Below are 26,709 nucleotides of genomic sequence, written 5' to 3' on the forward strand. Positions count from 1 at the left end.
GGGATTACTTTGGAAACAGGAAGTATTTTCCCCAATAAGCAGCCCTGGATTAGTAAATCACTCCAACATGTTCTCAGGCAGAAGAAGCTGTCTTGTTATGAGGGAGAGAAGAAAAAGATTGAGGCACAGAAACTTGTTGAAAGAGAGATAAAGCAGCTAAAATCAGGTGTAAAAGTAAAGCAGAGGATGAGCTGAATAAAGGACACTCAAGGCTGGCTTGGAAAGGAATGAAGTCCATGGTGGGGATGCAGGACAAGGAGCAAAGATGAATGTGATGCTGAATCAGCAGAAGACTTGGACTCATTGGATTCCAGCTTTGATATCATTGATTTCAATGAAGAGCTTTGTGATTGTAGCAAAGGGCTGGTAGCTCTGAGAGTCCCACTGATGAGGTGTTTGTGTGGAAATCTCTTAGTGGGACCAAAGAGAGAAAAGCCCTGGTCCTGATGCTGTGGGAGGGAAATGATTGAAGTGTGCTGTGAGGAAGTGACTGGGAGATTTTCACACATTTTCCAGTCCTCCTTGGAACAACAGGAAGTTCCCAGCATATGGAAACAAAGGTTAAGTGTCCTATGGCACTCAGTGATGATGGTGCTGTGGCCCCACCACCTCCACCTCTTTGTAAAGGAACTAACTGTAATCTGAAGCTTCAAATGGGACTAAGACTTCCTCCACTAGGTGGCAGTGTCTGATGAGAAAGTGTTAGTGGAGCTGGCCTGGAGTCAGAAACAGGAAGATGCAGGATTTGGGCTGAAATGGGGAAAAGTGGTTCGCACTAGTGCCTTAAAGCAAGAAGGTTGTAGGTTGAAGCTTGTTGGCCTTTCTGTGGAGGTTGGATGTTCTCCCACAGTCCAATGAAATGCTGCTTAGGTTCATTGGTGCTTCTAAATTGGCTGTAGGTGTGGATGTGAGAGAGTGCTTCTCTGTCTCTCTCTGTTGGCCCTGTGATGGACTGCTCACCTGTGCAGGTGGACCACGCCTCTTGCCCTATGACAGCTAGGGCACAGGCTGCAGCCCTGTGAGCCTAAGCTGAATAAACAGTTAGCAAAAATGATCCATAGATGGCCTGAAATCCCCCAGTTAGCAGTTTGGTAGATAGCTATGACATGCTAATCCCATCCAGCAGCTGTATTCTACCTGTAAGCTGATCCCTGCTGAGCCAAAGCACTTTTTCATATACAAATTACAACCTTTAATAGAAACCTATTGGTCAGCATCTTATTAGCCTGCTGTTAGCTTCATTCCACAGAAAACTGAGAGAAACTAACAGAGTTGATAAAGAATAAAGAGAAATGTGCTGATTTAAAGCCTTTGAAGTGCTTCAGATGATCTCTGTCCACTTCTGTCCACTCATTCATTCATGTAAGCTTTCTAATGCAGCTTTGATCTTCACAGTCTGCTTCATGAAACTCATTCTAACCCTGAATGTCAGAGTGTTCCTCCTTCTCTTTCCCATCATTCATGCTGGCAGTGGAGGAGATTTGGATGTTGGACTGTGTTTTGGATGATGTGTGTATGTTTGTGTTGGACTGCTGTCTGTAAAGCAAACGCACATTTTGCTTTGGATTTCAGTGTCAGACAGACTTTAAGGTGGAATGAAGAGTTGGAGAGTTTCACAGTGAATTATCCAGTGGAGGATTTTTCTTCTTCTTTGAAGGTTTGAAATGTGAACATTGTTCTGCTGCAGTCAATGGACTAAACCAGAGAAGAAGAAAACAGACTTTACCATGAAGATCCTCAGTGTGGATCAGTATAATATCAGCCTGATGTCTGCAGTTTAGTGTCAGCACAACTTTCACATCATATTCATCTCAGCACAACTAAAACATGCTGACTGACCTCAGAGTTTCAAGTCCACATCCTGGACTCTCCAGGAAACCACACAGATGCTTCACTCCTGAATCCTGCAGCTTGTTGTTGCAGCTCAGCTCCAGCTGTCTCAGATGGGAGGGGTTGGACTTCAGTGCTGCTGCCAGATAATCACAGCTGATCTCTGACAAACCACAGTCCATCAATCTGTATAAAGAATGAAAGATGTAAGTTTATTAGACAAAGTGTGAGCTTGAAATCATTCAGTGTTTCATCATCTGTTCAGAGCTGAAGAAGGTTCAGAATGTAGAAGTTTAGAAAATGGAAACTCCAAACAGCTGACAGAGTTCATACGCCTTTGTCAGGGTCAAATTCAAGCAAGACCATGTGAAAATTAAAACACATCATCCTAGGTGAACTTAAACACCTTTGTTCCCCTTTTGTTAAGACATAGAAAAGTACACCACACAAAAATACTGCAAAAGGAAACGGTCGCCTTATATACATAGTGTATAAACTCAAAATGCACATTTCACTTCAAATTAAGATTAAGGCTTTGAACAGATCACATAGTTCAGTTCAACATATAAGACTTTAAGAATGCACAAGCATCTACTTAAAATCTATTTAATTTATCATCCATGATATTATTTTGTACAATTCCAATGTATTTTGTTCATCTCCCTTAAATAAACAGGCAGTCTTAAAGTATGAAATATTCATATACAAACACATATAAATGTGTGTACTGTCTCAGTGGCTGATAGTACCCCACAGGCCTCAGTGTGAGCTTGAAGACATTTATAATGTTTAAGTAGTTTAATGTGCAGGTGCTGACGATAAACACATTTTGAATGAAAGCCGGGGAACTTTGGTAGCACAGAAACAAGTGGCTATTCTTTGTGACTATATGGATCACTCACAATACCATTATTTCACACAAAGGCACCAAATTAATACTCAAAAAAGCTGCAGCAATACACACAAATATAAACAGTACTTGGTGACTGTTAAGTCTAATTGTTGAATGTTGCCATTGTGTTTCTTAAATTTGTACAGTCTTAGTTCAAGCAGTAGGATCAAAGCCATTCCTTTGATCCTGGCCACCTCTCCAACCACTCTGTGCTGGGGGAGGTTTTATTGTAGATACATCCTATCTGGAAGATCTGTTTCTTTTGATGTAAACTTCCTGGGTTTACGACCCTTTGGTCAGCAGGAGGTCTGACACACACACACACACACACACACACACACACACACACACACACACACACACACACACACACACACACACACACACACACACACACTCTTACAGAAGTTCACACATATACATAAAATGCTTTGTCTTAGAACAAAGGGGGCGTGGCTTTGTTCTGACGTGTTTCGTGTGAACTGTCTCCCAATAAAAGGTAGCAGGAGGAGGTCAGATCTGTGGTCATTTTCGTGGTGGACACAGACGAGGCCTCCCTTGCGCAAATAATCGATCGATCGACTGTCTTGTTTTCTTCATGATGAATAAGTCTCTAGAATTAGCGGGGCTTGTGGAAACACAGACCCAACAGTGACAACTTTGCTTTTAGCCTTTAACCCTTCTTGACTACTTTTGATGTGGCCTCTATATTTTACCTTTAAAAACAGTTTATCTTGCCAATCTGTTATTTTCTCATTTTGACCAACTGTATCAGCACAATTTATCTAAATTCAGACAAAATTTAAAATACAAGTAGAAAGTGATATTTTGACTGTAAAAACCACACACGTGTTTAACGAATCATCTTCATAACTTGAAATGCAAATAGAGATTGTACACTTTTAAAAATACGCACACGTTTTGCAAACAACAAAGTTATATGGTACTATTTACCAAAAAATGCAGCCAAGGCTCAGACGTTTTTCATATAATCATTTCAAACTATTTACAGAACAATCAGGTGTCAAACAATAGTTTGTGTCACTCTAACACATATGAGAACAGCACAGGGATAAACCTGCAGGTCTGACAGCAGGTGTGTCACTCAGCGTTTACACTGCAATCTGCCTTTGTTGGCTTTAAGGCAGCAACTGTGACGATCACTAGTAGAACTGACACACAAAACAAAACAACAGCTACACACTAAATACACAAGACAACAAACTAACTTGAGACCAAACACGGTAAACGTCACAAATCTCTCACGTATCAAAACTCTCTCTCTCTTTCGCTCACTCGCTCTCTCTTGCCGGTCACTCCTAAAACTTCCCCCTTTTGCTAAACAACCAAATGTCATGTTTCCATATCATTTTTGATTGGTCGACATGGTACATTTTCCCACCTATAGGGCTTTGGAGCGTGATGTCACGGGAGATGGGCCATGCCCCCTTCCGCCATGACAGTAGGCCAGCCAAAGGATACCATTTCAGCTATGGATCGTACGTGTTGTGTTGTCGGTTGCAACGTTAGATCACACGATCGTGAAGGCAAGAAGCTGGATAACGGGCTCTCTTTTCATCGTTTTCCGTCCTGGAGGCAACGTGAGGGATCCCATGTATCCGATATTACTAAACAAAGACGTCAGGCTTGGATTGCAGCGGTGAGACGAGCGGATATTGAGTTCTCTGCAATCCCCAGCTTTTTGTTGGTTTGCTCACGGCATTTTCTTTCCGGTGAGTTCTAAATTAATTCATATCACTCTTGAAAGGCTTTTAGTGTTATTTTCAACGTGCTGAGGTCATAGATAATGAGATAAAACATGCTAATGTGTGATGCTGCAGAACCACATCATGTCGACTGAGTAGCTTATGATTTGGCATTATTGCAGGCAAACCAGCATATGAAATGGATGTAACAAATCCAGACTGGGCACCAACACTGCACATGGGGCATGACGACATACCTGTATCAGACTCGGACCGGCACTCAAGGCGTACGCAACGGAAGCGAAAAAGAGCACCCATCGGAGGTAAACAACCCCCCCCCCCTCTAAAAACATACTAAATTGCTATCACTGTACACTAATCCGCACATAACTTCCAGATGAATCACACACCTGTCATTGGAATATTGGTGTACATTTACCTTATGTCTAATTTTATCTTACAGGCTTTCGTTATGCAGCTGCAGAGTCTGAAGGTGTGCCCCGTGCAGAAGTGATTGATGAAGATCTGACAGAAGACCAACAGCAAAATCACAATGTCATGGAGGCAGTGGACAGCAGTTGTGTTGGACAAGTGGAGGTTGAAGTAGCAGCTGCAAATGTGGATATACTGAAGAAATGTAAAGCTTTTAAAATGATGACAGATTACAAACTCTCAGCTGTGTCTGTAATCAAACCTCTGTAACTTTGCTTCACTTCAGCAGCATCAGCTCATGTTCACATGTTGATTCATGGTTTGCTTCAGTTTTTGAAGGTTATCTGCTATAAAAAGCCAGAACAGGAAAATCTGCTTCATGTGTTTCTGTTTGATCCTCAGTGACTTTGACACAAAGGCCTCTGCTGTGATGATCACACCTCTGATCAAGTCTCACAGTGTCAGCTTTGTTTTTATACATATGGATATGTGCTGATAAATGATCAGAGTTATAATATTTCCCACTGTCTGCTGTGTGCCGTGACCTTTGACCTGCTAAAGACAGTCAGCTGTGGATTATTCATTGTTGTGTCTGATACTTAGAACTGTGAGGAAGAACACTACACAGTTAATCAGGGTCCCCTCTCTCTGAATCAGGGAAGGTGGGCAGGCCGCGTGTGGGCCGCGGGCCATACGTTGAGTCTCACTGTTTGAAATGTGAACATTGTTCTGCTGCAGTCAATGGACTAAACCAGAGAAGAAGAAAACAGACTTTACCATGAAGATCCTCAGTGTGGATCAGTATAATATCAGCCTGATGTCTGCAGTTTAGTGTCAGCACAACTTTCACATCATATTCATCTCAGCACAACTAAAACATGCTGACTGACCTCAGAGTTTCAAGTTTACATCCTGGACTTTCCAGGAAACCACACAGATGCTTCACTCCTGAATCCTGCAGCTTGGTGTTGGAGCTCAGGTCCAGCTCTCTCAGATGGGAGGGGTTGGACTTCAGTGCTGCTGCCAGATAATCACAGCTGATCTCTGACAAACCACAGTCCATCAATCTGTATAAAGAATGAAAGATGTAAGTTTATTAGACAAAGTGTGAGCTTGAAATCATTCAGTGTTTCATCATCTGTTCAGAGCTGAAGAAGGTTCAGAATGTAGAAGTTTAGAAAATGGAAACTCCAAACAGCTGAAGCCAACAGGAAGCAGCTTCAAACAAACACAACAAGAGAAAAAACTGAATGTTTCACATTAAAGTCGTACATTTATCATAAAAACAGGACAAAGACTTGAAAAAGTCGTGTTTTTCCTTCCAGGAACCACAAGGCTTCACTTTTAAAGGTGAAGTGTGAAAGAAATGGACATATTTGAAGTCCAACACCTTTTTCCAGTCACATTATTAAAGCAGACAAACTACAAGCTCATTTTCATTCCAACAAGTCATCTTCTGACCTGGACTAACAACACTGGTCTCTATGTGCAGCTGGCTGTGAGACCAGTGCTCAGGGAGCGTCTACAAAGTGCAACACTGAAAGAACATCACACACTAGCTTTGTCCCAAAACGTCGGCTGCATCCTTCGGAGGACCCGGTATTCGCGGTCTACGTGGGCCGGGTCCTTCAAAGACCGAAAAGGCTGGAAGTGCGAGGCTGTGAAATGGGACGGTCTAGCCTTCAGATTTGCGTCACCGCTGTCTCGGTGGAGTTTAATAAACTCGGCCGTCTGCTCCTTGCTATCTAAAATATAACAGGACACTGGCGTAAATTCTCGACCGTCTCACACTTCTGTTTAATCAGTTTCCTGTTTAACGTTTATTCAGCTGTGTGAAAATCCCGGAGGAACTTTGATCTCAGCCAAACCGATTTACTCCGGAACAAATAAAACACAGAAAAAAGGCAAACAATTACATTTTTAAGTTATCCGAGTGACTTATATATCGTGTTTCACCTGAGTAGCGAAAGAGCGGGGTCTGAAAACGATGAAGCCGGGCGTCCGCTGCTCTCGCCGGCTGGAGTGACTATTGAACCCCCCGGCTTGCTAGCGAGCGGGTGGGTAACAGACGTCTCCGAAAACGTCGGCACACTTTTGCAAATATGCGATGTCTTGATAAACCAAGCAGATATTTGAAGTTTACACAGCTACTTTCTCGCCTGAAAATATGTTAAAAGTTTATTTTGTGACCCAGAAAGATTAATAAGAGTAATTTGAAAACTTAGTAGCTGCCGCCATTGTTGGCAGCTGAAATTTGGCTGGGCCGCGCTATGAATTCTGGGATATGGTGGGCCACGAAGGACACACCCGACGAATCCTTCAAATTCGGGGAAATGAAGGACGCATTTGTCGGGCACATTTGAAGGAGTCGACAAATACGGACAGCCTTCATCGCCTGGCTGTGACGTAATCGGCCTTCAAATGCAGCCTTTGGAGGATGCAGCCGACGTTTTGGGACACAGCTACTAATTTGCTTCCATCATCCAACCTGAAGAGGAAACAGAGACGCCTCCCCTTCAAAGTAAAAGCTGCTCCTTTTGGACACAGTATCAGAGAAAGTCTACAGTATAACATAGAAAAGACAGAACAAAGTTTTGGTTGTTTTTAAATTGTGCAGAAATGAAACTACACTAAGCTCAATTATGTGACAGACATTTCATCCCATGTCAGTTTGGCCTCATCCTGGGCCGGATTATCCAGCACACACTCTGACCACAGGCCCAGGGGCCACGCACAGCTTGGCTCCATCCAAGAGACAGGAAACAAACCAACACAATAATAAAAGCACCATGTGATCTTCTTACATCTTCAAGACAAACATAGTAAAAACATGAGCATATTTGTTTCCTGATAAAATGATGTGAGGCCTCCATAATGATTTCAGCTGTTCTGTACACACACTGTGTGCCCTGTATGGCTCAAAGTCTCTGCAGCCTGTTTTTATCTGCTATCATCAGATCTTCATCATCCTCATTCACATCCCTCACACACTCTACAGCCTCATCAGCACTGACTTCATCTTCACTGACTGATGGAGCACAACATGAACCTGTGGAGGCTGAAACACTGTCCTGTCAAACATCTCCCCGTCACCACTCCACTTCTGTCAGCCTTTAAATGAACCCTGCTCAAGTCTGTCACTTCTGTTTGGAGCCAAAAGGAAAAACTCTTGTTCAGTCGTTTGGAAAGACAACATTTCTGAAAGCACTCAAACTTCTTCACATTTGTCTTCAGACACATCCTGAACATTTAGGAACTGAAGAAAGTTTCAAACATCAAAGACATGAAATATAGAAAAACAACAACAGCCGCAGTCAGTGAACTCACCTCAGAGTCTCCAATCGACAGTTTGGACTCTCCAGTCCAGCACACAGAAGCTTCACACCTGAATCCTGCAGCTTGTTCCAAGTCATGTCCAGCTGTGTCAGATGGGAGGGGTTGGACTTCAGAGCTGAGGCCACAACTTCACAGTGAGTCTTTGAGAGTCCACACAGAGTCAGTCTGTGATGATAGAAAATATAAAATGTGTTATTATAAAAGCAGAAAATCTGCATTATAAACACAGACTGAATGTATATGAAGACAAAACAGAGTGAGGTCATAATCTGATGAATCTGCTCTTCACATCTGTGCTTCAGCTCCTCTTACTGTGTTTGACATGACACAACGATTGAGTCTCTCTCAGACCTGCAGACTTTTAATGAGAATCTTTGTTTGGCTTTAATCTGCAGATGAAGGAGGAAGATGGTGTCACATTTAGGCTTCCATAATGTCCACAGTCTGTCACTGAGATCTGATCCAGAGTCAGAGTGAAGACACACATTTGGACTGTTTCCTGTTTTGACTCCAGAACATTTTGAATGAGTTCAGCTCAGTGAAGAGTTCCAGCTGGAAAGATGATCTCTGTTTGCTACCTGCTGTCAGGTACGACTGTTCACGTCCACACGCAGGAAAAACCTGCTGACTGTTACCAAACGGAGCAGAAATCTCATCACTGGACAATAATGATGAATGAACTCAGAGCTGCTGATATCAGATCTGATTTCAGGGGAACTAAACACAGAAATGATTGGCTCATTTGAGCTTTCTGAGCCATTATCTGCTGGTGTGTCGCTAGTTGGCAGAAAATGATTTGTATTCCTGTTCAGGGCTTCAGTGTTTATGAGTCCAGATCCAGGTGACAGCAAGTCACAATGATGTTACCTGTCTGTGTCCAGCAGCAGCCTGTATTCACTTTGAATATTGTTATAACCTGACATGGATCAGTTTGTCTTTGATTGGTTTGTAAATGTCAATGTTTCCATTGGACCTGAGTGACGTACAAAGACAGAGAGGGAGAGAAAGGAGAGAGAGGATGGAGACAGCAAAGAGAGAGCAAACACAAACAGGTGAGAGTGGACAGGTGACCAAGGTCAGCAACCAATCAGAGAGCTTCTGTTTGACCCACAGTCACTGATGATGACTGCACATAACCAAGCAGTGTGTTACTCTGATATCAAATATGGATCCTGCTCTTATAATAATGATCATCAGATGATATTATTGTGTTATTTTGTAGCTGAATACGATGTTTGTGTGATTATCAGTGAAAGAAGCAGTGAGGAGGATGGAGAGAGAGAGAGGACAGAGGGTGAAATTAGAAACACTAAAAGGATTTTTCATGGATTTCATGGATGATTTGAGTGATTTCCAGCAGGACACTTAAACATGTCAGTGGACGTCCTAAAGAACATATTCACTGATATGAAACGTGTCATTGAACAGGATTAATATCAGTGGAAACATGGTGGAAACAGCTGTGACTGCATGGATGTGACACACTTCAAATCTGTTCTCCACTCTTGGATTTGGGATCCATGGAGCTGCTGCTGAGTCTGTACAATAAAGGAATGGTGTGGAAGGTTGCAGCGTACGGACACAAACACTTTGTGGTTACAATCTGATTTTATTTTCAACATTAAACTACTAACCTACACTGATCAATGATGTTAATGATCACATCTGGACTCACCCAGCCTTTCTGCAGTTCCTCACAGCTGGAATCAGTCTCAGTCGTCCCCGCTCTGATGTGTTGTACTTCAGCAGGTCCAACTCATCCAGAACCTCCTCTGACATCTGCAGCATGAAGGCCAGAGCTGAGCACTGGATCTCAGAGAGTTTCTTCTTTGATCTGTTCTCTGACTTCAGGAACTCTTGGATCTCCTGATGTACTGAGAGGTCGTTCATCTCCATCAGACAGTGGAAGATGTTGATGCTTCTGTCAGGAGAGATTTCATCACTGTTCATCTCCTTCAGGTTGTTGATGACTCTCTGGATGGTTCCTGGACTGATCTCTGTCTGACCCAGCAGACCTACTAAGAGTCTCTGGTTGGACTCCAGACAGAGGCCATGAAGGAAGCGAACAAACAGGTCCAGGTGGCCGTTTTTACTCTGGAGGGATTTCTCCATGACTCTGTTCAGGAAATCATCCAGAGAGGACTCGTTGTATTTTTGTCCCAAGAAGTTCTTCAGCACCTCTGTCTTCCTGTTGGTGTGACAGTGGAACATGTAGACAGCAGCCAGAAACTCCTGAATGCTCAGATGAACAAAGCAGTAGACTGGTTTCTGGAAGATCACACACTCTCTTTTGAAGATCTCTGTACAAACTCCTGAGTACACCGAGGCCTCTGTCACATCCAGACCACACTGCTCCAGGTCTTCTTGGTAGAACATGATGTTTCCTTTCTCCAGATGTTCAAACGCCAGCCTCCCCAGCTTCAGAAGAACTTCCCTGTCAGCCTCCGTCAGCTCCTGTGGACTCGTCTCACGTCCCTCATGGTACTTGTTCTTCTTCCTCTTTGTCTGAACCAGCAGGAAGTGTGAGTACATGTCAGTCAGGGTCTTGGGCAGCTCTCCTCTCTGCTCTGTAGTCAACATGTGCTCCAGAACTGTAGCAGTGATCCAGCAGAAGACTGGGATACTACACATGATGTGGAGGCTCCTGGATGTCTTCATGTGGGAGATGATTCTGCTGGACAGCTCTTCATCACTGAATCTCCTCCTGAAGTACTCCTCCTTCTGGGCGTCAGTGAAGCCTCGTACTTCTGTTAGCCTGTCAACACATGTAGGAGGGATCTGATTGGCTGCTGCAGGTCGGGAAGTTATCCAGACGAGAGCCGAGGGAAGCAGATTCCCCTGGATGAGGTTTGTCAGCAGCTGGCTGACTGATGACTTCTGTGTGACATCAGACAGCAGCTTCCTGTTGGTGAAATCCAATGAAAGTCTGCTTTCATCCAGGCCGTCAAAGATGAACAAAAGCTGAGAGACAGCCAGCTTCTCTGCTGTGACCTTCTGTAATGTTGGATGGAAAACATGGAGCAGCTCCAGAAGACTGTACTGCTCATCTCTGATCAGGTTCAGCTCCCTGAATGAAAGCAGAACCACCACACTGACATGTTGGTTCTCCAAGCCCTCTGCCCAGTCCAGAGTGAACTTCTGCACTGAGAAGGTTTTTCCAACACCAGCCACGCCGTTGGTCAGAACCACTCTGATGGGTCTCTGTTGGTCAGGTAAGGCTTTAAAGATGTCCTGGCACCTGATTGGAGCGTCATGGAGGGCGTCCACCTTGGAAGCTGTCTCCAGCTGCCTCACCTCATGTTGGGTATGAACCTCTTCACTCTGTCCCTCTGTGATGTAGAGTTCAGTGTAGATGGTGTTGAGGAGGGTTCTACTTCCTGTTTCATCACTTCCTTCAGTCACACGTTCACATCTCCTCCTCAGACTGATCTTATGTTCATCTAAAACCTCCTGCAGACCAACATCTGCTGAAAGAAAGAAAAACAATGAGACTAAAGAGAAAGAAAACTCTTCAATGTCTGAACAACACAAGAAGTCCAGTTTTCAGAAATGAGTCCATCAGCAGACAGATGTTCAGTCTTACTTTGTACACAGCTGCTCTGACTGGCTGTCTGCAGTCCAGCACTGCTTCTGGATCTTTCTCCACACTGTGCAGAAGCTCTGATGGTGACACAGAAAAGTCACAGTGGAGATACTTCTGTCCACCTTTGATTAGACTCATTATAAAAAGGAAAACAAAGTTTGAACACAGTCATGTTTCCAGTTCACTGACTTACATTTATTCCATGGACACTCACTCTAACCTGAAGCACAGCTACAACCCAACATTGTTGAGGCCTCATCTCCTCCTTTCCTGACTGTAGAGGTTAAATATGCAACAACCAACAAATAAAAGAATTTGGTTCATTTCAAAGAAATTCACACGGTGACCAAGTAAAGTAACCGTAGTAAAGGAGACAACATCCCGTTGATGGTGGGATTATTTGAAAGATTTGCTTTAGTCACGTCACCAAATGCAGTTGAACCACCCGTGGATCCATGTTTGACCATTCTACCACTCTGAGCTCTGCTTTTGAATCATTTTATTATTATCATCATTCATTTATTCATTCTTTGGAGGGGGGCTATTTCCTAATGCCGCCCTAATAAGCTGATGTTCAAGGGGAAATATAACAGAAACTCTTTCAGTGTTATTCATTAATAAATTAACAGATAAACTGTGAAGAAGAAAAAACTGAGATTTAAAGGAGAGAGTGAGAAACTTGATCATCCATCCTCATAATACATGTTTATCAGTATCTGCTGTGACCATACTGCAGTAATAACTACAAGTCTACATTTCTGTGACTGTTGATCAATCACAGCAGGAATCTGAGCTCATCTCTGCACACAGAGCAGCTTCAGCTCTGGGATAAACTGCTCGCTTCACGTCCTTCTCAGCTCACAGACACTCATCCTGATATTTTCCTTTAACATTTGATGGTATAATTCATCTGAGTTTACACTTTATCTGCATAAATACAGAAAAACAGACCCAAACACCAGAAACCATCAGTTTCACCATGTAGAATATATTGTTGTTTCCTTTTAATTCAGAGAAAAACTCTGATTTGGATTTTCTCTGTTCTCTTTGCCACAGCCCATCCCAGCAGCAGCTGAAGCAGCTGACTGTCACAACACTGAATAACACTTTAGGAGGAATTTCAGAGGTCAGTAAAGCTCCAGGTTCAACATCAGTTAATTAATCATAGTTCATCATAAATGTTAACCTGGCTGGCACACATGTTAATGTTAGCCATTTAAATATTAGCAGTTAGCTGAGGCCACAAGAAGAAGAGGCCCTAGAAGAACAATGGATGATAAGATTAGATTTCCAAGACTAGAAGGGAACGGTAAGTGACGGAAGTGATGTTGTAGGTGACGTCAGACGCCGGAGATTTTGGCGGAGAAAAAGCAAATGGTAGCATAGAGTTTAACAAAGGTTTTCCAAGCTTCAGTATTACCAAATATACTAATCAATTGTCATATAACTAACAACATCTGTTTTATCATCTCTAACACCCTGGAGGACAACGGGGAGAGTTTAGACGCTCTCCAAGATTACATCGACCGCTGTTTTCAAGATTTAGTAATGCATAAGGCCCAGAGTGCATCTTCCCCGGCCAAAATCGAGACGCCGTCATCGAAGAGAAGTCGCCAGGCAGACTCCCCCGGTACAACATCGCCTGCCGGCAAAGACATCGCAGAAATCCTGGAGTCAATCGACAAGCGATTGTCCAGTTTCGATGCGAGGCTGTCCCTGGTGGAGATTTTACACCGGGAATTTAAATCTCTGAGAGAATCCCTGGAATTCAGCCAGCGGCAGGTGGAAACGCTTGCCGCTGAAAATGCCACGCTACGGGAGTCGGTTAAATCTCTCACCGATAACGTGACCCAGCTAAACATTGAAAATAAAAAAATAAAAGAGTCCGTTATCGATCTACAAGCCCGTAGCATGAGAGATAATCTTGTGTTTTCTGGTATTCCAGAAACTGCCGGAGAGGACGCAGAGGCAACGGTGAAAAACTTCATTAAAATCCACCTGAAGCTGCCGGAGGACACCGTAAAGAACATCGACTTCGATAGAGTACATCGCTTGGGGGGCGCGCGGTCGCGGACCGGGAGACCACGGCCTATTGTGGCCAAATTCAGTCAATTCAAACAGAAGGAACAGGTGAAGAGTCGCGGCAGAGAGCTGAAAGGAACGGACTTCAGCGTGAACGACCAGTTCCCCAAAGAGATCCTGGAACGACGCAAGGTCCTGTTCCCAGTTCGACGTAGCTTCATCCAGAAAGGCTCCCGTGCTGTCATCGCCGTGGACCGGCTCTACGTGGACGGACAGCTTTACCGCGACCTCGGCACCACACCGTGGTTATATTAACTGCACTCCAGATAAGAACCCGCTACACTCTTTTCTTATTCATTCACACTCTCTCCTTTAACATGAGTTTAAGCTAGTAATATCAATATGATGTCATAGCAGATATAACACCGTCACCCTCCGTCATTGCTTTAATTGGAATGTTTCCGTTTCGTTTCTTTTTTTTTGTTGTCGCTCACAGTTCATGTGGTTTCTTTCTTTCTCTTGTCTTTCACTGCTGTGGTCACCTACTTCCCCACTCACCTACAAACAACAACCTCTATTTCTCCATATTTTCACAACACGATCACGCAAACACATCAGCTCAATGGCAGCACATTCACAACAACCTCACAGCACGCACAGACTTGCAGGACACATAAGCAAGCCACGCTTGTTCATATTAGTGAATATTCACACACATAGTCAGACTTATGGAGTCTCTCACCACACTTCTTTTTCTCTTTCTATTTACAAACAAGGGATGTTTCCATATTCTCTCCACCTGTCTAAACGAAACACCCAGCATACATCATTAGACATACACGCACAATTAAGGGCATGCTGAGGTTTGTCACATGGAATGTAAATGGAGCTGGCACCAGAGGAAAGAGGTTAAAAATATTTAACCAGCTTAAAAAACTACAGGCAGATGTTGTTTTATTACAAGAAACTCACAAACCTGTCACAGGTTTAAATGAACTTAAAACACCTGAGTTTCCTAACGTGTTTGCAGCCGGTTATAATTCTAGACAACGGGGAGTAGCAATTTTAATACATAAAAATGTTAATTTTACAGTACTCGATACAGTTATAGATCCAGAGGGTAGATTTCTAATTATTAAACTATCAATATTGAACAAAAAACTATGTATTGTTAGTATATATGGTCCAAATGTTGATGAACCCTCATTCTTCCACGGTTTTTTTAGTGCACTCTCTGAACACCTTGATTGCACACTCATTCTTGGCGGTGACCTCAACCTTGGACTAAATGAAGAAATGGATAGGCTCAACACAACAGGAACTCAGCGTAATTGGCAGTCCACAAATATAATCAAACAGTATATGAACGACTTTGGTCTTTGCGATGCATGGCGCTCTCTTCACCCCACCAGTAAGGAATATACTTTTTTCTCGCATGTTCATCACTCTTACTCTCGTCTGGATTATTTTTTGGTCAGCAGCTCACTGCTGTGTGACATTTCAGACACTGAGATTCATCCTATAGCTGTCAGCGATCATGCTCCTGTATCTTTAACACTAATGCACAAGAATAATACTACGCCAAGTAAAAACTGGAGATTTAATATATCACTACTTAAAGATGAAGACTTTATTAAATACTTTAAAAAGGAATGGACTTCATATTTAGACTTTAATGACACTCCCGGAATATCTGCTTCTGTTCTATGGGAAGCAGGGAAAGCTGTGATGAGAGGTAAAATAATTTCTTTCTCATCACACAAAAAGAAAGAAGAAAACAAAAATATTCAGGAATTAGAAAAAAACATCAAATCACTAGAAGAAGCCTACGCGTCCCACCAAGATCAGGAAACATTGAACAAAATATGCAAAACAAAACTAGAATTAAATGAAACTATTAATAAAAAAACACAATTCCTTATACAAAGACTTCGCTTGCAGAATTTTGAACACAGTAACAAATCAGGTCGATTTCTAGCTAACCAGCTAAAAATAAATAAAGAAAAAATAACTATATGTGCTGCTAAAGATTTATCGGGGAACACAATATATGATCCTGGAAGAATAAACAACATTTTTAGGGATTTCTATGAAACTTTATACTCACCACAAATAAACCCATCTAAAAATGAAATTGATCTGTTTCTTGACAACGTAACTCTTCCAAAATTACTAGACAGTCAAGCAATGGAACTGGATTCGCCACTGACGCCAAGTGAACTCCAGGAAGCCCTGATAAGTATGCCCAATAATAAGGCTCCAGGTCCAGACGGCTTCCCTGCAGAATTCTACAAAGAATTCTGGACAATTTTGGCACCAGTATTCCACAGCATGTTGCAGGAAATCGAGGAAAAGGGCAGACTACCACCAAATATGAATTCTGCCAACATTAGTCTCCTGCTAAAACCAGGCAAAGACCCTTTATTTCCCTCAAGCTATCGTCCAATTTCTCTTTTAAATGTAGACCTTAAAATAATCTGCAAAGCTCTCTCAAAGAGATTAGAGAAAATGACCCCCCTCTTAATTCATCCTGACCAAACTGGTTTCATAAAAGGTCGGCACTCCTCAACAAACACTCGTAGATTACTTAATTTAATAGACTACTCATACGATAAAAACATCGAAACCATAATATTATCTCTAGATGCAGAAAAAGCATTTGACAGAGTTAATTGGAAATTTTTATTCGCAACTTTACACAAATTTGGTTTTGGAAACTCTTTCATAAACTGGATAAGAATATTATACAATTCCCCAACGGCTCGTATCAGAACAAATGACCAGACATCCTCCAGCTTCTGTCTCCTGAGGGGCACCAGACAGGGATGCCCACTCTCCCCTTCACTTTTTGCAATTTTTATCGAACCTCTAGCAGCAGCATTTAGACAGGCTACAACAATTAAGGGCATAAAATGTAAGAACATAGAACATAAAATCAGTCTCTATGCGGATGATGTGTTGCTTTTTCTGCAAAACACACAAACCAACCTCTCTGAGGTAATTACTCTAATAAACTGGTTTTCAAGAGTTTCAGATTATTCAATTAACTGGCCAAAATCTACAGTTCTCCCCATTAACTGCTCCTTCCATAATTCTTCCTCTGCCCCACTGCAATCCGGAAATATTAAATATTTAGGTATTAATATCTCTCCTAAGCTTTCAGACTTAACTAAACTAAACCACATCCCACTTCTAAAGAAAGTAGAAGGCGATCTGACTAGATGGAAATCTTTACCCATATCACTCATGGGAAGGGTCGCCACTATAAAAATGATGATCTTGCCAAAAATAAATTACTTATTTTTGATGATCCCTAACAAACCATCACAAGATTGGTTCAGATCTCTGGATTCATATATTTCCAAATTCCTTTGGAAAGATAAACCCCCGCGTATTAGCTTAAAAACGCTACAAAGAACCAAGGATAGAGGAGGATTAGATCTGCCTAATTTTCACCAATACTTCTTAGCCAACAGGCTTCAGTTCATCTCAGAATGGTTAAAACATACCTTCTTAGTTGAGCCCTGGCTAGATGTTGAACAGGCACTATGCAAGGATCTAGAGATTTCAGACCTACCATTTATTAGCTCAAACATCAAAAGACATGAATGCTTTAAAAGTATCAACATCAGCTTTTCTCTAACAGCATGGTGGGAGTTTCTAAAAATAACGGAGTCTTCATTAATCCCATGCAAACGTACACCTATCTGGAATAACCCTGACATATTACAAAACAATAATATGATTAATTTCCCAGAATGGAGTTGTAAAGGAATTAAATACTTAGAACATATATTAGAGGGAACAGAATTTATTCCATTTGACAGACTAGTTGAACAATATGGGATCAACAAGACAAGATTTTTAGAATATCAACAAATTAAATCCATAGTAAAAAAGAAATTTAACCTCAGTCAAGTTGAATTACAAACACCACTAAGTGCGGCACATTTTCTTACTCTTAAATCCCCCAAATTATTATCTAAAATATACAGAACACTTTCTAAATTAGATGAATCAATATCCCTTCCTACTGCAAAGTGGGAAGCAGATTTATCAGTCAACCTAGACCAAAACTTCTGGTCTCAGATTTGCTTAAAAACTTTTAAATTAATTAAAAATCCCAGTCTGCAATTAATACAATACAAAATACTTCATAGAGTGCACTATACAGGTCATCGGATGTTCAAGATGGGCTTTACATCTTCCAACAACTGCTCACACTGTCAAGGCAATACACCAGACAATTACATCCACGCTCTTTGGTTCTGTCCACCAGTGCAAAAGTTTTGGCGCGAGATATGTGAAGACTTATCAAAGTGTCTGAAATGTAACATTCCAACTTCCCCCTTAGTGTGTTTGTTGGGCAGCTTAGATAATGTCACTTCAGAAAAGAATATAGCCCATATGATCTTCACTGCCCTATGCATAGCCAAGAAAACAGTCCTCATGAACTGGAAAAATAAAAATAATCTTAATTCTAACCAATATAGAAATTATCTATTAGATTACATTAGTCTTGACACAGCCTCTGCCACCACATTAGATCAATTGCTCTGGGCCCCTTTTATCAGCTCCATCACCTAGTGGGGGTGGGGGGTCATAGTTTGGTCCCGCCTTCACTGTTGTGATTGGTGAGGGGGTAGGGACAGGCTTAGGGCGTCGGGGGGTTCCCCGGAGGCATCTTCCTTGGGGGGCTCAACCCGGGGTAGCGGTCACGTCCGGTTGGGGGCTCTGTTGGCTCTCAGGTGACTGTTTCCTCGCGGCTGCGTGCAGCGGGGCTAGGGGAGGGTCTGTGCTGACGGACGTGGGTTACTGACCTGGCAACCTGGCTGCCCCTGGGTGGGTCCGGGATGGGCGTGAGGTTCTGGGGGCGCTCCGTCTCTGGGCTGGGGCCCGGGCCGGGCCTCGGGGGCTTGGGTCCTGGTTGGTGTGTTGCCGGGGTTGTGGGCGGGTGGGTGCATGGGGGCCCGGCCCTGGAGCAGGGTGCCGCCGGTGCGTCGAGCCGCCTGGGGGGCTCTTCAACTGGTGGGGGGGATGGTCACATCTTGCAGGAGCTTTCTTCTCTTCAGGAACTCTCTGCAGGAGGGGGAGATACAGGAGAGGTGGAGGAAGATCTCAGCCTGGGCGTTTACCGTCTTATGTAGTCTGGAAGATGTGTGGATGGTGGGGTGGGTGCAGTTTTCTCTGTGGTGGGGTTGGGTGGACTGTCCAGGGCTCTGTGGAGCCGGAGGGCGCTACTGCACTGGGCCCCGGTCTGATGGGCCTGGGCCCCCCTTCCCTGGCGGGTCGCGAAGGGTGGGAGTGCCTACTGGGGTCAGCGGGGGAGCTGGCCCCAGGGAGGGGTTACCTGCCCCTCCCTTCCTTCCCTCCCCATCTCCAGCTGCCTCCCTCTTCCCGCTCCTCCACAACCACCCACACATGCAGGGCCTTGGAGTGGGGGTATGTCACCAGGGTGCAGAGGAGGCTACCCCCCCCCCCCCCCCCCGTCCCCTTCTGGCTGCCTCTGCCTCAATTTTATCCCACAACTTAGACATTCACATTATTCACACTCTCATTACACATACATATAGGATCTTGGGGGTGGGCACAATCACGGAGTCCAAATTACCATCAGGGTGTATACCTCACCCCTGACGTCGTTGCCCACCTCTCAATTTTAAATACACTTAGTCATTGAGGGCTAGCAGGAGGGACTATGCGCTTACCTGCTGCTCTCTGGCAGGTAGCTCCATGCCCTCCTGGGTTTTAATTGCACCTTAGAACACATATGCATCAACACTACAATGAGCGGGTGGAGGGAGGTTTGGAGTCTTCTCCCACCCCCATTCTCTGCGGCCTGCTGGAGCGGGAGGGCTAGTAGGAGGAGTTGGCCGTCCGACTGCGGTCTGGGGTGTGGGGCCTCCCTGCTGCTGCGGAGTCGGGGTGGTCTGCCTCTCCCCACCGCAGGGAAAAGGGTAACACCACCTGGGTCTGGGTGCAATTCCCCCCTCCAGGGGCAAGGGTACCTAGACCCGGTTTGTAGAGTACGCTTGGGGAGTGTGATTGTGTGTACAGCGTCTCTTTATGTCTGTCTCCACGTTGGTTGAGTGTGGAGTGAGTGCATATGAGAGCATGAGGGTGGGAATGGATGTTTGTGTCTGTGTGTGCCCGTATGTCTGTGTCTATATGTCAGGTTGGGTATCAGACGCCACCTCTCTGGGGACACCTCAGGCCCTCCAAGGTTTGGAGGCCTATCTCCACCCACCACCACTTCCCCTGCCGGTGGCGGACTCCCTCAGGTGTCGGTGTGTTGGTGGTTCTTTGTGTCTGGGGGTGGGCGTCCGGGTACACACCGGCTCACTCCCTGGCGGCCGCTTGTCGGGGCCTGGGGCCTGGGGCTCGCTCGGGCCCCTTTGGAGGTGGGGTGCCCCCGGCCTCTCGGCCTGGGGCTCGGTCACTCAGGCACAGCTGGGGGCCGGCGGAGCTCACGGGCGCGTCACTGCAACTCCCCCTGACTTCTGCTCCGCGGCTGCTGGGCGAGCCCTCATCTGGGACTCTCCTCAGCTCTTACTGGAACAGTGGCGCGGCTGCCCCTCTGTTGGTCTTCCATGGTCTCTTGTGTTCTGGGGGCCTCTGGATGTCTGGAGTTTTGATCTCCTCCATACCCACTTCACACCCTGGAGGACGGGGCTGTGGCCCCCCCACACTCCCTAGCAGATCATTACATGGAGAAACCTTTGGAATGCAAGCATGCTGATCCACACAGGTATGCACACATGGGTATTCACAGACGCGGACTAAAGCTTTCTTGGCTGCTGCCTCAAAGCACACTGTGCGCTGTCTATCTTGCGTGCTGCACAATATCGTTTATTATTTAGTAAATATTGATATCTATGGCTAGCTAGTTTATTGTGATGGTGCTTTGTTTTCTCTATTATTATGTTGCTCTTTGTTGTTTGCTGTCTCCTCTGTTTGTTTTTTTTTTTTTTTTTTTTTTTTCTCCATACAGGTGACCCAGGAGTTCTTTTTTTTTTTTTCTCTCTCTTCCCCCCCCTTCTCACCGTCTCTTCTCCCCTTTGGTTTTCTTTCTTTCTCTCCCCCTCTTTCTCTCATTCATTCCACCTGTCCTATTTATTAAAAAAAAAAAAAAAAAAAAAAAATGACAAAGGATGAACTGAAGCTCTGCCATCACGTAATGTCGCATACTGCTGTTTCTGATGTCATTTAATAAAAAAAAAAAAAAAAAAAAAAAAAAAAAAAAGATTTCCAAGACTAGGCAGAGACGTGTTTTCCTTTACTGTCCTCTTACAGAGAAGGGAGCAGATACCAGACGAGGTCACGGAGGTACGGGGAGGATTCGCAGCAGACAGCAAGACTGCCACGTCCATGCGAGAGAGCGATGGCTACGATAATCTCTGTTTTTAAGATAAGATAAGAGATAAGATAAGATAGAACTTTATTAATCCCTCGGGTGGGTTCCTCTGGGAAATTCGACTTCCAAAAAGCACAGCAACGACCGAAGTTACAGTTACAGAATTGTTATATATATATATATATATATATATATATATATATATATATATATATATATATATATATATATATATATATATATATATATATATATATATATATATAGGACAGGCCCCTGCATGGCATGTACCACCGGCAGATAGAGGAGGTAGCTGATATCCAGAAATCCTACCAGTGGCTGGACAAAGCTGGACTGAAAGACAGCACAGAGGCACTAATCATGGCAGCACAAGAACAAGCTCTGAGCACAAGATCCATAGAGGCTGGGGTCTATCACACCAGGCAAGACCCCAGGTGCAGGCTGTGTAAAGATGCCCCAGAGACAATCCAGCACATAACAGCAGGGTGCAAGATGCTAGCAGGCAAGGCATACATGGAACGCCATAACCAAGTGGCCGGCATAGTGTACAGGAACATCTGTGCCGAGTATAACCTGGAAGTCCCGAGGTCAAAATGGGAGATGCCCCCAAGGGTGGTGGAGAATGACCGAGCTAAGATCCTGTGGGACTTCCAGATACAGACGGACAAAATGGTGGTGGCTAACCAACCGGACATAGTGGTGGTAGACAAACAGAAGAAGACGGCCGTAGTGATCGATGTAGCGGTTCCGAATGACAGCAATATCAGGAAGAAGGAACACGAGAAGCTGGAGAAATACCAAGGGCTCAGAGAAGAGCTCGAGAGGATGTGGAGGGTGAAGGTAACGGTGGTCCCCGTGGTAATCGGAGCACTAGGTGCGGTGACTCCCAAGCTAGGCGAGTGGCTCCAGCAGATCCCGGGAAAAACATCGGAGATCTCTGTCCAGAAGAGCGCAGTCCTGGGAACAGCTAAGATACTGCGCAGGACCCTCAAGCTCCCAGGCCTCTGGTAGAGGACCCGAGCTTGAAGGATAAACCGCCCGCAGGGGCGTGCTGGGTGTTGTTTATATATATATATATATATATATATATATATATATATACACACACACACACACACACACACACACACACACACATATATAAATACAGAGACAGATATAAATAAAATATACAAAGGGGATAAATAGAATAAATAGGAATAAAAAATAAAATAAAAATACAATGTCTCCCTATATAATGTTGTACAGCCCATGTGAGGGTTATCCTCTCTGCGAACCAGATGCTTGATTTCACACAGAGGTCCACCAACTGAATTTGATCAGTTATGGAACGATTTACCTCGACAGGCTCCTTCACTCGCTGCTTTTAAACCTCCTTTAAAACACACTTTTACTCCCTGACCTTTGACCCAGTGTGACATGTTGACTCACTACCTCAGACAGCTTAAAAATAGTCTTTTTGTTTTTTGGTGCTGCCTAAAAGAACCGTAAAATATCTGTCCTATATACAGTTATGTTCATATATTTTTGTGCTACATCAGGAAACTCAAAAACATAGTTTTTAATATTTTAATCCTTATTTTTAAAACTTTTTTTGTCATTTTTCTGAATAACACTTTAGGAGGAACGTCTTGATGCATTCTCAATCATCCAGGAAAGTAAATCTCCAAAAGTTGATTCTCTTCATCTGGACGTAGCGTAAATGTGTCCCAGCTGGACTTTTGTCAAAGCTGGAAAGGCTCCTAAAGAAAGTTCCAGTCGATCCAGGAGAGAAGGACAACCGCTGCCTAAGAGAAAACCTGTAGCTATCCCATATGTGTCAGGAGTGTCGGAGCAGCTGAGTCACATTTTTTCTAAACACTGGGTCTCTGTGGCTTTTAAACCCCAAAACACGCTGCGCCAAAAACTGGTCCACCCCAAGGATCGGGTCCCCCGACACAAACAGAGTAACATAGTGTACGCTGTTAAGTGCAGGACGATTGGCAGGATTTATACATCGGGGAAACCAAACAACCTCTGGCTACAACACAGAAGAGCCACCTCGTCAGGCCAGGACTCTGCAGTCTATTTACACCTACAGGCCAGTGGACACTCTTTCAATGATGAGGATGTAACATCCCGGACAGGGAGGAACGCTGGTTTGAAGGCGGAGTCAAGGAGGCCATTTACGTGAAAAGGGAAAGACCATCTCTGAATTGAGGAGGGGGCCTAAGGGTACATCTGTCACCATCTTACATGCTGTGATTGCAGCCATTCCCCAACTCTCTGTGAATGGTACTCATGACCATTGATCAGTGGTTGTTGATCAATGGTCATGAGAATTGCATAATTAAGATTAAGGAACTGACCTCACAGCCCATTGTTCCTTCAGTGGGCAGGTTTCAGTCATTATGCAAATGTCCTGTTTATAAGATTGAAACCTGCAGTCAGCTGAGACTGAAGGAGTCACCTGGATGAGAGACGAAACGTTTCTCCCACAAAACGCTACGTCCAGATGAACTGAATCAACTTTTGGAGAAAGAAGTTGAATCAGTATTTCAGCTTTAAGAGGGTATTTTAACACAAACATCAGTCCTTCTACTTAAGTATGTTTGACACTTTGTTTACACCTAAATTAACTTTACTGTTAACCAGTTTTCATGTTTCTGTAATCCACCAGTGTGCTCATGCTTTTTTAAGTGAAAACATATTTTTAATGATCAAATATAATTATGTTTGTTATTTGTGGATTTTAAATGTCCTTGACAGAGACAGATGATGATCATTATCCTGCACTGTGGTCTCAGGTTTGGTCGAGCTAGCACAAAGAATGGCTATGTTGAACTTCCTCCTGGGATCTACACTAAGAAGTGAGTCCAACATTAGCAGGGTCTCTTTCCTTTATCTGGATTCACTTTAGCATTCACAGTCACGTGAAGCTTGTTATTAACTCGATAAGTCAACCCAGGGTTTCAGCTGAGCGCTCACATGAAACACATGGTGTTGGCAGCATCTGATCAATCATATTCATGGAGACGTGTATCAGCAACAGAGCAGCTGAGTTTGCAGAAGGAAGTCAAACTAAACCACAGGAACAATATGAGGAGATTACACACATAATAAAATACTAGCAGTAACACAGCTGCTGCAGACAAATCAGTCGTGTGATCGTGTGTGAGAGGAGAAGGACTGTAAAGGAGTTTGGTGTTAAAAGCTCTGTATGAATGTGGGAGACTTTGAAGGGCTTTAAAAAGGCCAATATAAAATAAAAGGCAGCAAAATTGCTGAGTGTGAAAGTCACCAGACTTATCAGAGCTCTGTGATTAAGACCTGTAAGAACACCTGTTTGTACTTGTTGGCATTATATCAAACACACACGTATATTAAGCCTTTGTTTGAACTCTGGTTGAATTTGTTACTTTCAGACTGTGAAACATCACAGAGGCTGCAGCTGCAGATCTTTTATTCACCTGGAAATTTACTTTAAATGTTAGATGGAAAATGCATTGCTCAGTTTCACCAAAGTAAGAACAAGAATCCATAAACCTTCATAAAGACAAACATCTCCCAGAACATTGAGCTGCTGAAGTGTCACTGAAGGGAAAAACTATTTGTCCTCCTCCATCCAGCAACACCTGAAACACCTGAGTGGAAGCTCCTCCCTACACTGTGTTTGAAGCAAAGCACAAAGGAGACACCTGCTGGAGCAGCTGGAGTCCTACAGACACTCAGCCTCTTCACTACACAAACACCTCCTACAACATCCACTCTTTCCACTCTGACTGCTGTGTTTGTGGAAACACTCCAACACACACCGCTTCACATACCAACATAGAAATGTGTGAAAAAGAGCTGAGCTGATATTAAACATGAGGATTTATTCAAAAATACAGAGTCAGGAACAACATCTAGACACACATTACCTCTCAGCAGCAGAAGAACAGCCTTTAAAGTTTATAACAGCATCCTTCGACTCGTTGCTCTTTATCGAAACACAGCTGGGTTCAGGTCCAGGAGATTCTGGCCTCTTATTGATCCTAAAAGAAAAACAATAAATGTCACAGCTTCATGAGACAGAAAGAAAAACTGGAAACATTAAATTAAAGACATGATGAACAATGTGAAACTCATAAAAATAATGTACTTACTCTTTGTCACATAACAGTCTTTTGTTAAATTTTACATGAATATCCTTCGACATGTTGCTCTTTAAGGAAACACAGCTGGGTTCAGGTCCAGGCTCTGGATTAGTTTCAGGGTTATGTCCAGCTGAGCCTGGTACGCCCCACAGCTCTGGGCTTTAAAACAACACACACAGAGGTATGAGTGTGAATAATGATGGAGCAGTGATGTGAGTGCTGAGCTGTGACATGGAGAAGAGTCATGGACAGTTAGAGATGGTCATCTCACCTCTGAGCTTTGGTCTGGCTCTCATGTTCCCCACACAGAGTGCTTTTAGAGGGAGGGACTCCCTCCTCTCTGTCCTCACACTGATCCATGCTGCTCAGTTCACATCAGCTCACACACACTTTCTACCTTCACCTGCAGAGGAAACACAAATCATTCATGTGCACATCAACTGAGAGCTGCAGAGGTCGTGTCTGATGTGTTGGACTAACATCCATCTGAGACACAGCTTTCATCAGTTCACTACAAAAAGTGTCACAGAGCCCAGTTCAGCCTCCAAATCCTCCATTACTGTAGTCCTACAAAGCAGCAGGTCAAACATGGCTGCAGAGAGCAGCTTTATGTCAGTAACCATGTCCAGGACCGAGCTGACTGCTTACAGAGTTCATACTCTAACTGCTAGCTGCCCTGCTAGCTAAGCTAACTCAGTAACAGTGACTCTGACAGCAGTTACTGTGGAACAGCGGCCGAGCTCAGGACACATTCAGTGTGTTTAGTCTGAGTCCTGGACTCTGATTCAATGGATTCAATCCAGCTCAGAGTTTCATGTGTTCATCAGAATAAAATACATGTACTAATATAACAGAAGTAATGCTCTGAATGCAGGACTGTAATGGAGGATAAATAAGGTTTTTACAGCCTGAAAGAAACATTCAGTTCATATATTTGTAGACAGTGAAGCAGCTTTTAATACTGCAGCTGTTTCCTTCACCTGTGTGTGTGTGAGCCACACCTTCATGTGCTGCTTTAGAAATATGTGGTCTGACTGCTCAGACTGAGTCTAGGAGGAAAGTTCACACGCTGGAGAAACTTTTATTCCTAACTTTGTCAGAGTTCGGCTCCAAAGACAAAGAAGACGGAGCTCACAGTCTGTAGATGGTCCTCAGTGTGTGTGTGAAGCACACAGGAGTGTGTTTATGTCAGCAAATCAGTGTGTGTGAAGAGTCTGAGGGAGTGTGTGAATGAGACTCAACACTGAAACCAACAGTCCAAGAAAAGCGTCTGGACTTCTTTAAGTTTAACTTAAAGAAGTCCAGACGCTTTTCTTTTTGTCTCCATAATGTCTCCATAATGCTGCAATGTTATCTGCCCCAGAAACACTGTGCAGAAGCTCTGATGGTGACACAGAAAAGTCACAGTGGAGATA

General features: G+C 43.7%; 2 protein-coding genes across 2 annotated transcripts in view; both read right to left on the reverse strand.

The window, feature by feature from the left end:
- LOC146577674 (protein NLRC3-like) overlaps window positions 1–26,709 on the reverse strand; it is a 175,400-nt gene that overhangs the window by 105,184 nt on the left and 43,507 nt on the right. The gene's annotated exons all lie outside the window — the stretch shown is intronic.
- LOC146577678 (protein NLRC3-like) lies at window positions 1,821–25,660 on the reverse strand. Its single transcript, XM_085268237.1, has 8 exons — window positions 25,566–25,660; window positions 25,304–25,453; window positions 25,079–25,192; window positions 11,780–11,856; window positions 9,872–11,663; window positions 8,188–8,361; window positions 5,751–5,927; window positions 1,821–2,016 (listed from the first exon to the last, which is right to left on the reverse strand). The coding sequence occupies exons 1-8, from the start codon at window positions 25,652–25,654 to the stop codon at window positions 1,821–1,823; spliced, it is 2,769 nt and encodes a 922-aa protein (XP_085124363.1). The 5' UTR covers window positions 25,655–25,660.

This window comes from Mchenga conophoros, linkage group LG3, assembly GCF_057382185.1.
Source record: "Mchenga conophoros isolate Kocher_MC1m ecotype Shallow Benthic linkage group LG3, M_conophoros_male_GT1.1, whole genome shotgun sequence".
NCBI lineage: Eukaryota > Metazoa > Chordata > Actinopteri > Cichliformes > Cichlidae > Mchenga > Mchenga conophoros.

What these genes read in the sequence shown, in the direction of transcription:
- LOC146577678 (XM_085268237.1), bottom strand. Translation starts at nt 25,654, where the DNA reads ATGGATCAGTGTGAGGACAGAGAGGAGGGAGTCCCTCCCTCTAAAAGC. An exon ending in AGCCAGACCAAAGCTCAGAG is followed by an intron (nt 25,454 to 25,565) that starts GTGAGATGACCA and finishes GTTGTTTTAAAG; the next exon opens with CCCAGAGCTGTGGGGCGTAC. An exon ending in TGTTCTTCTGCTGCTGAGAG is followed by an intron (nt 11,857 to 25,078) that starts GTAATGTGTGTC and finishes TGTCACCATCAG; the next exon opens with AGCTTCTGCACAGTGTGGAG.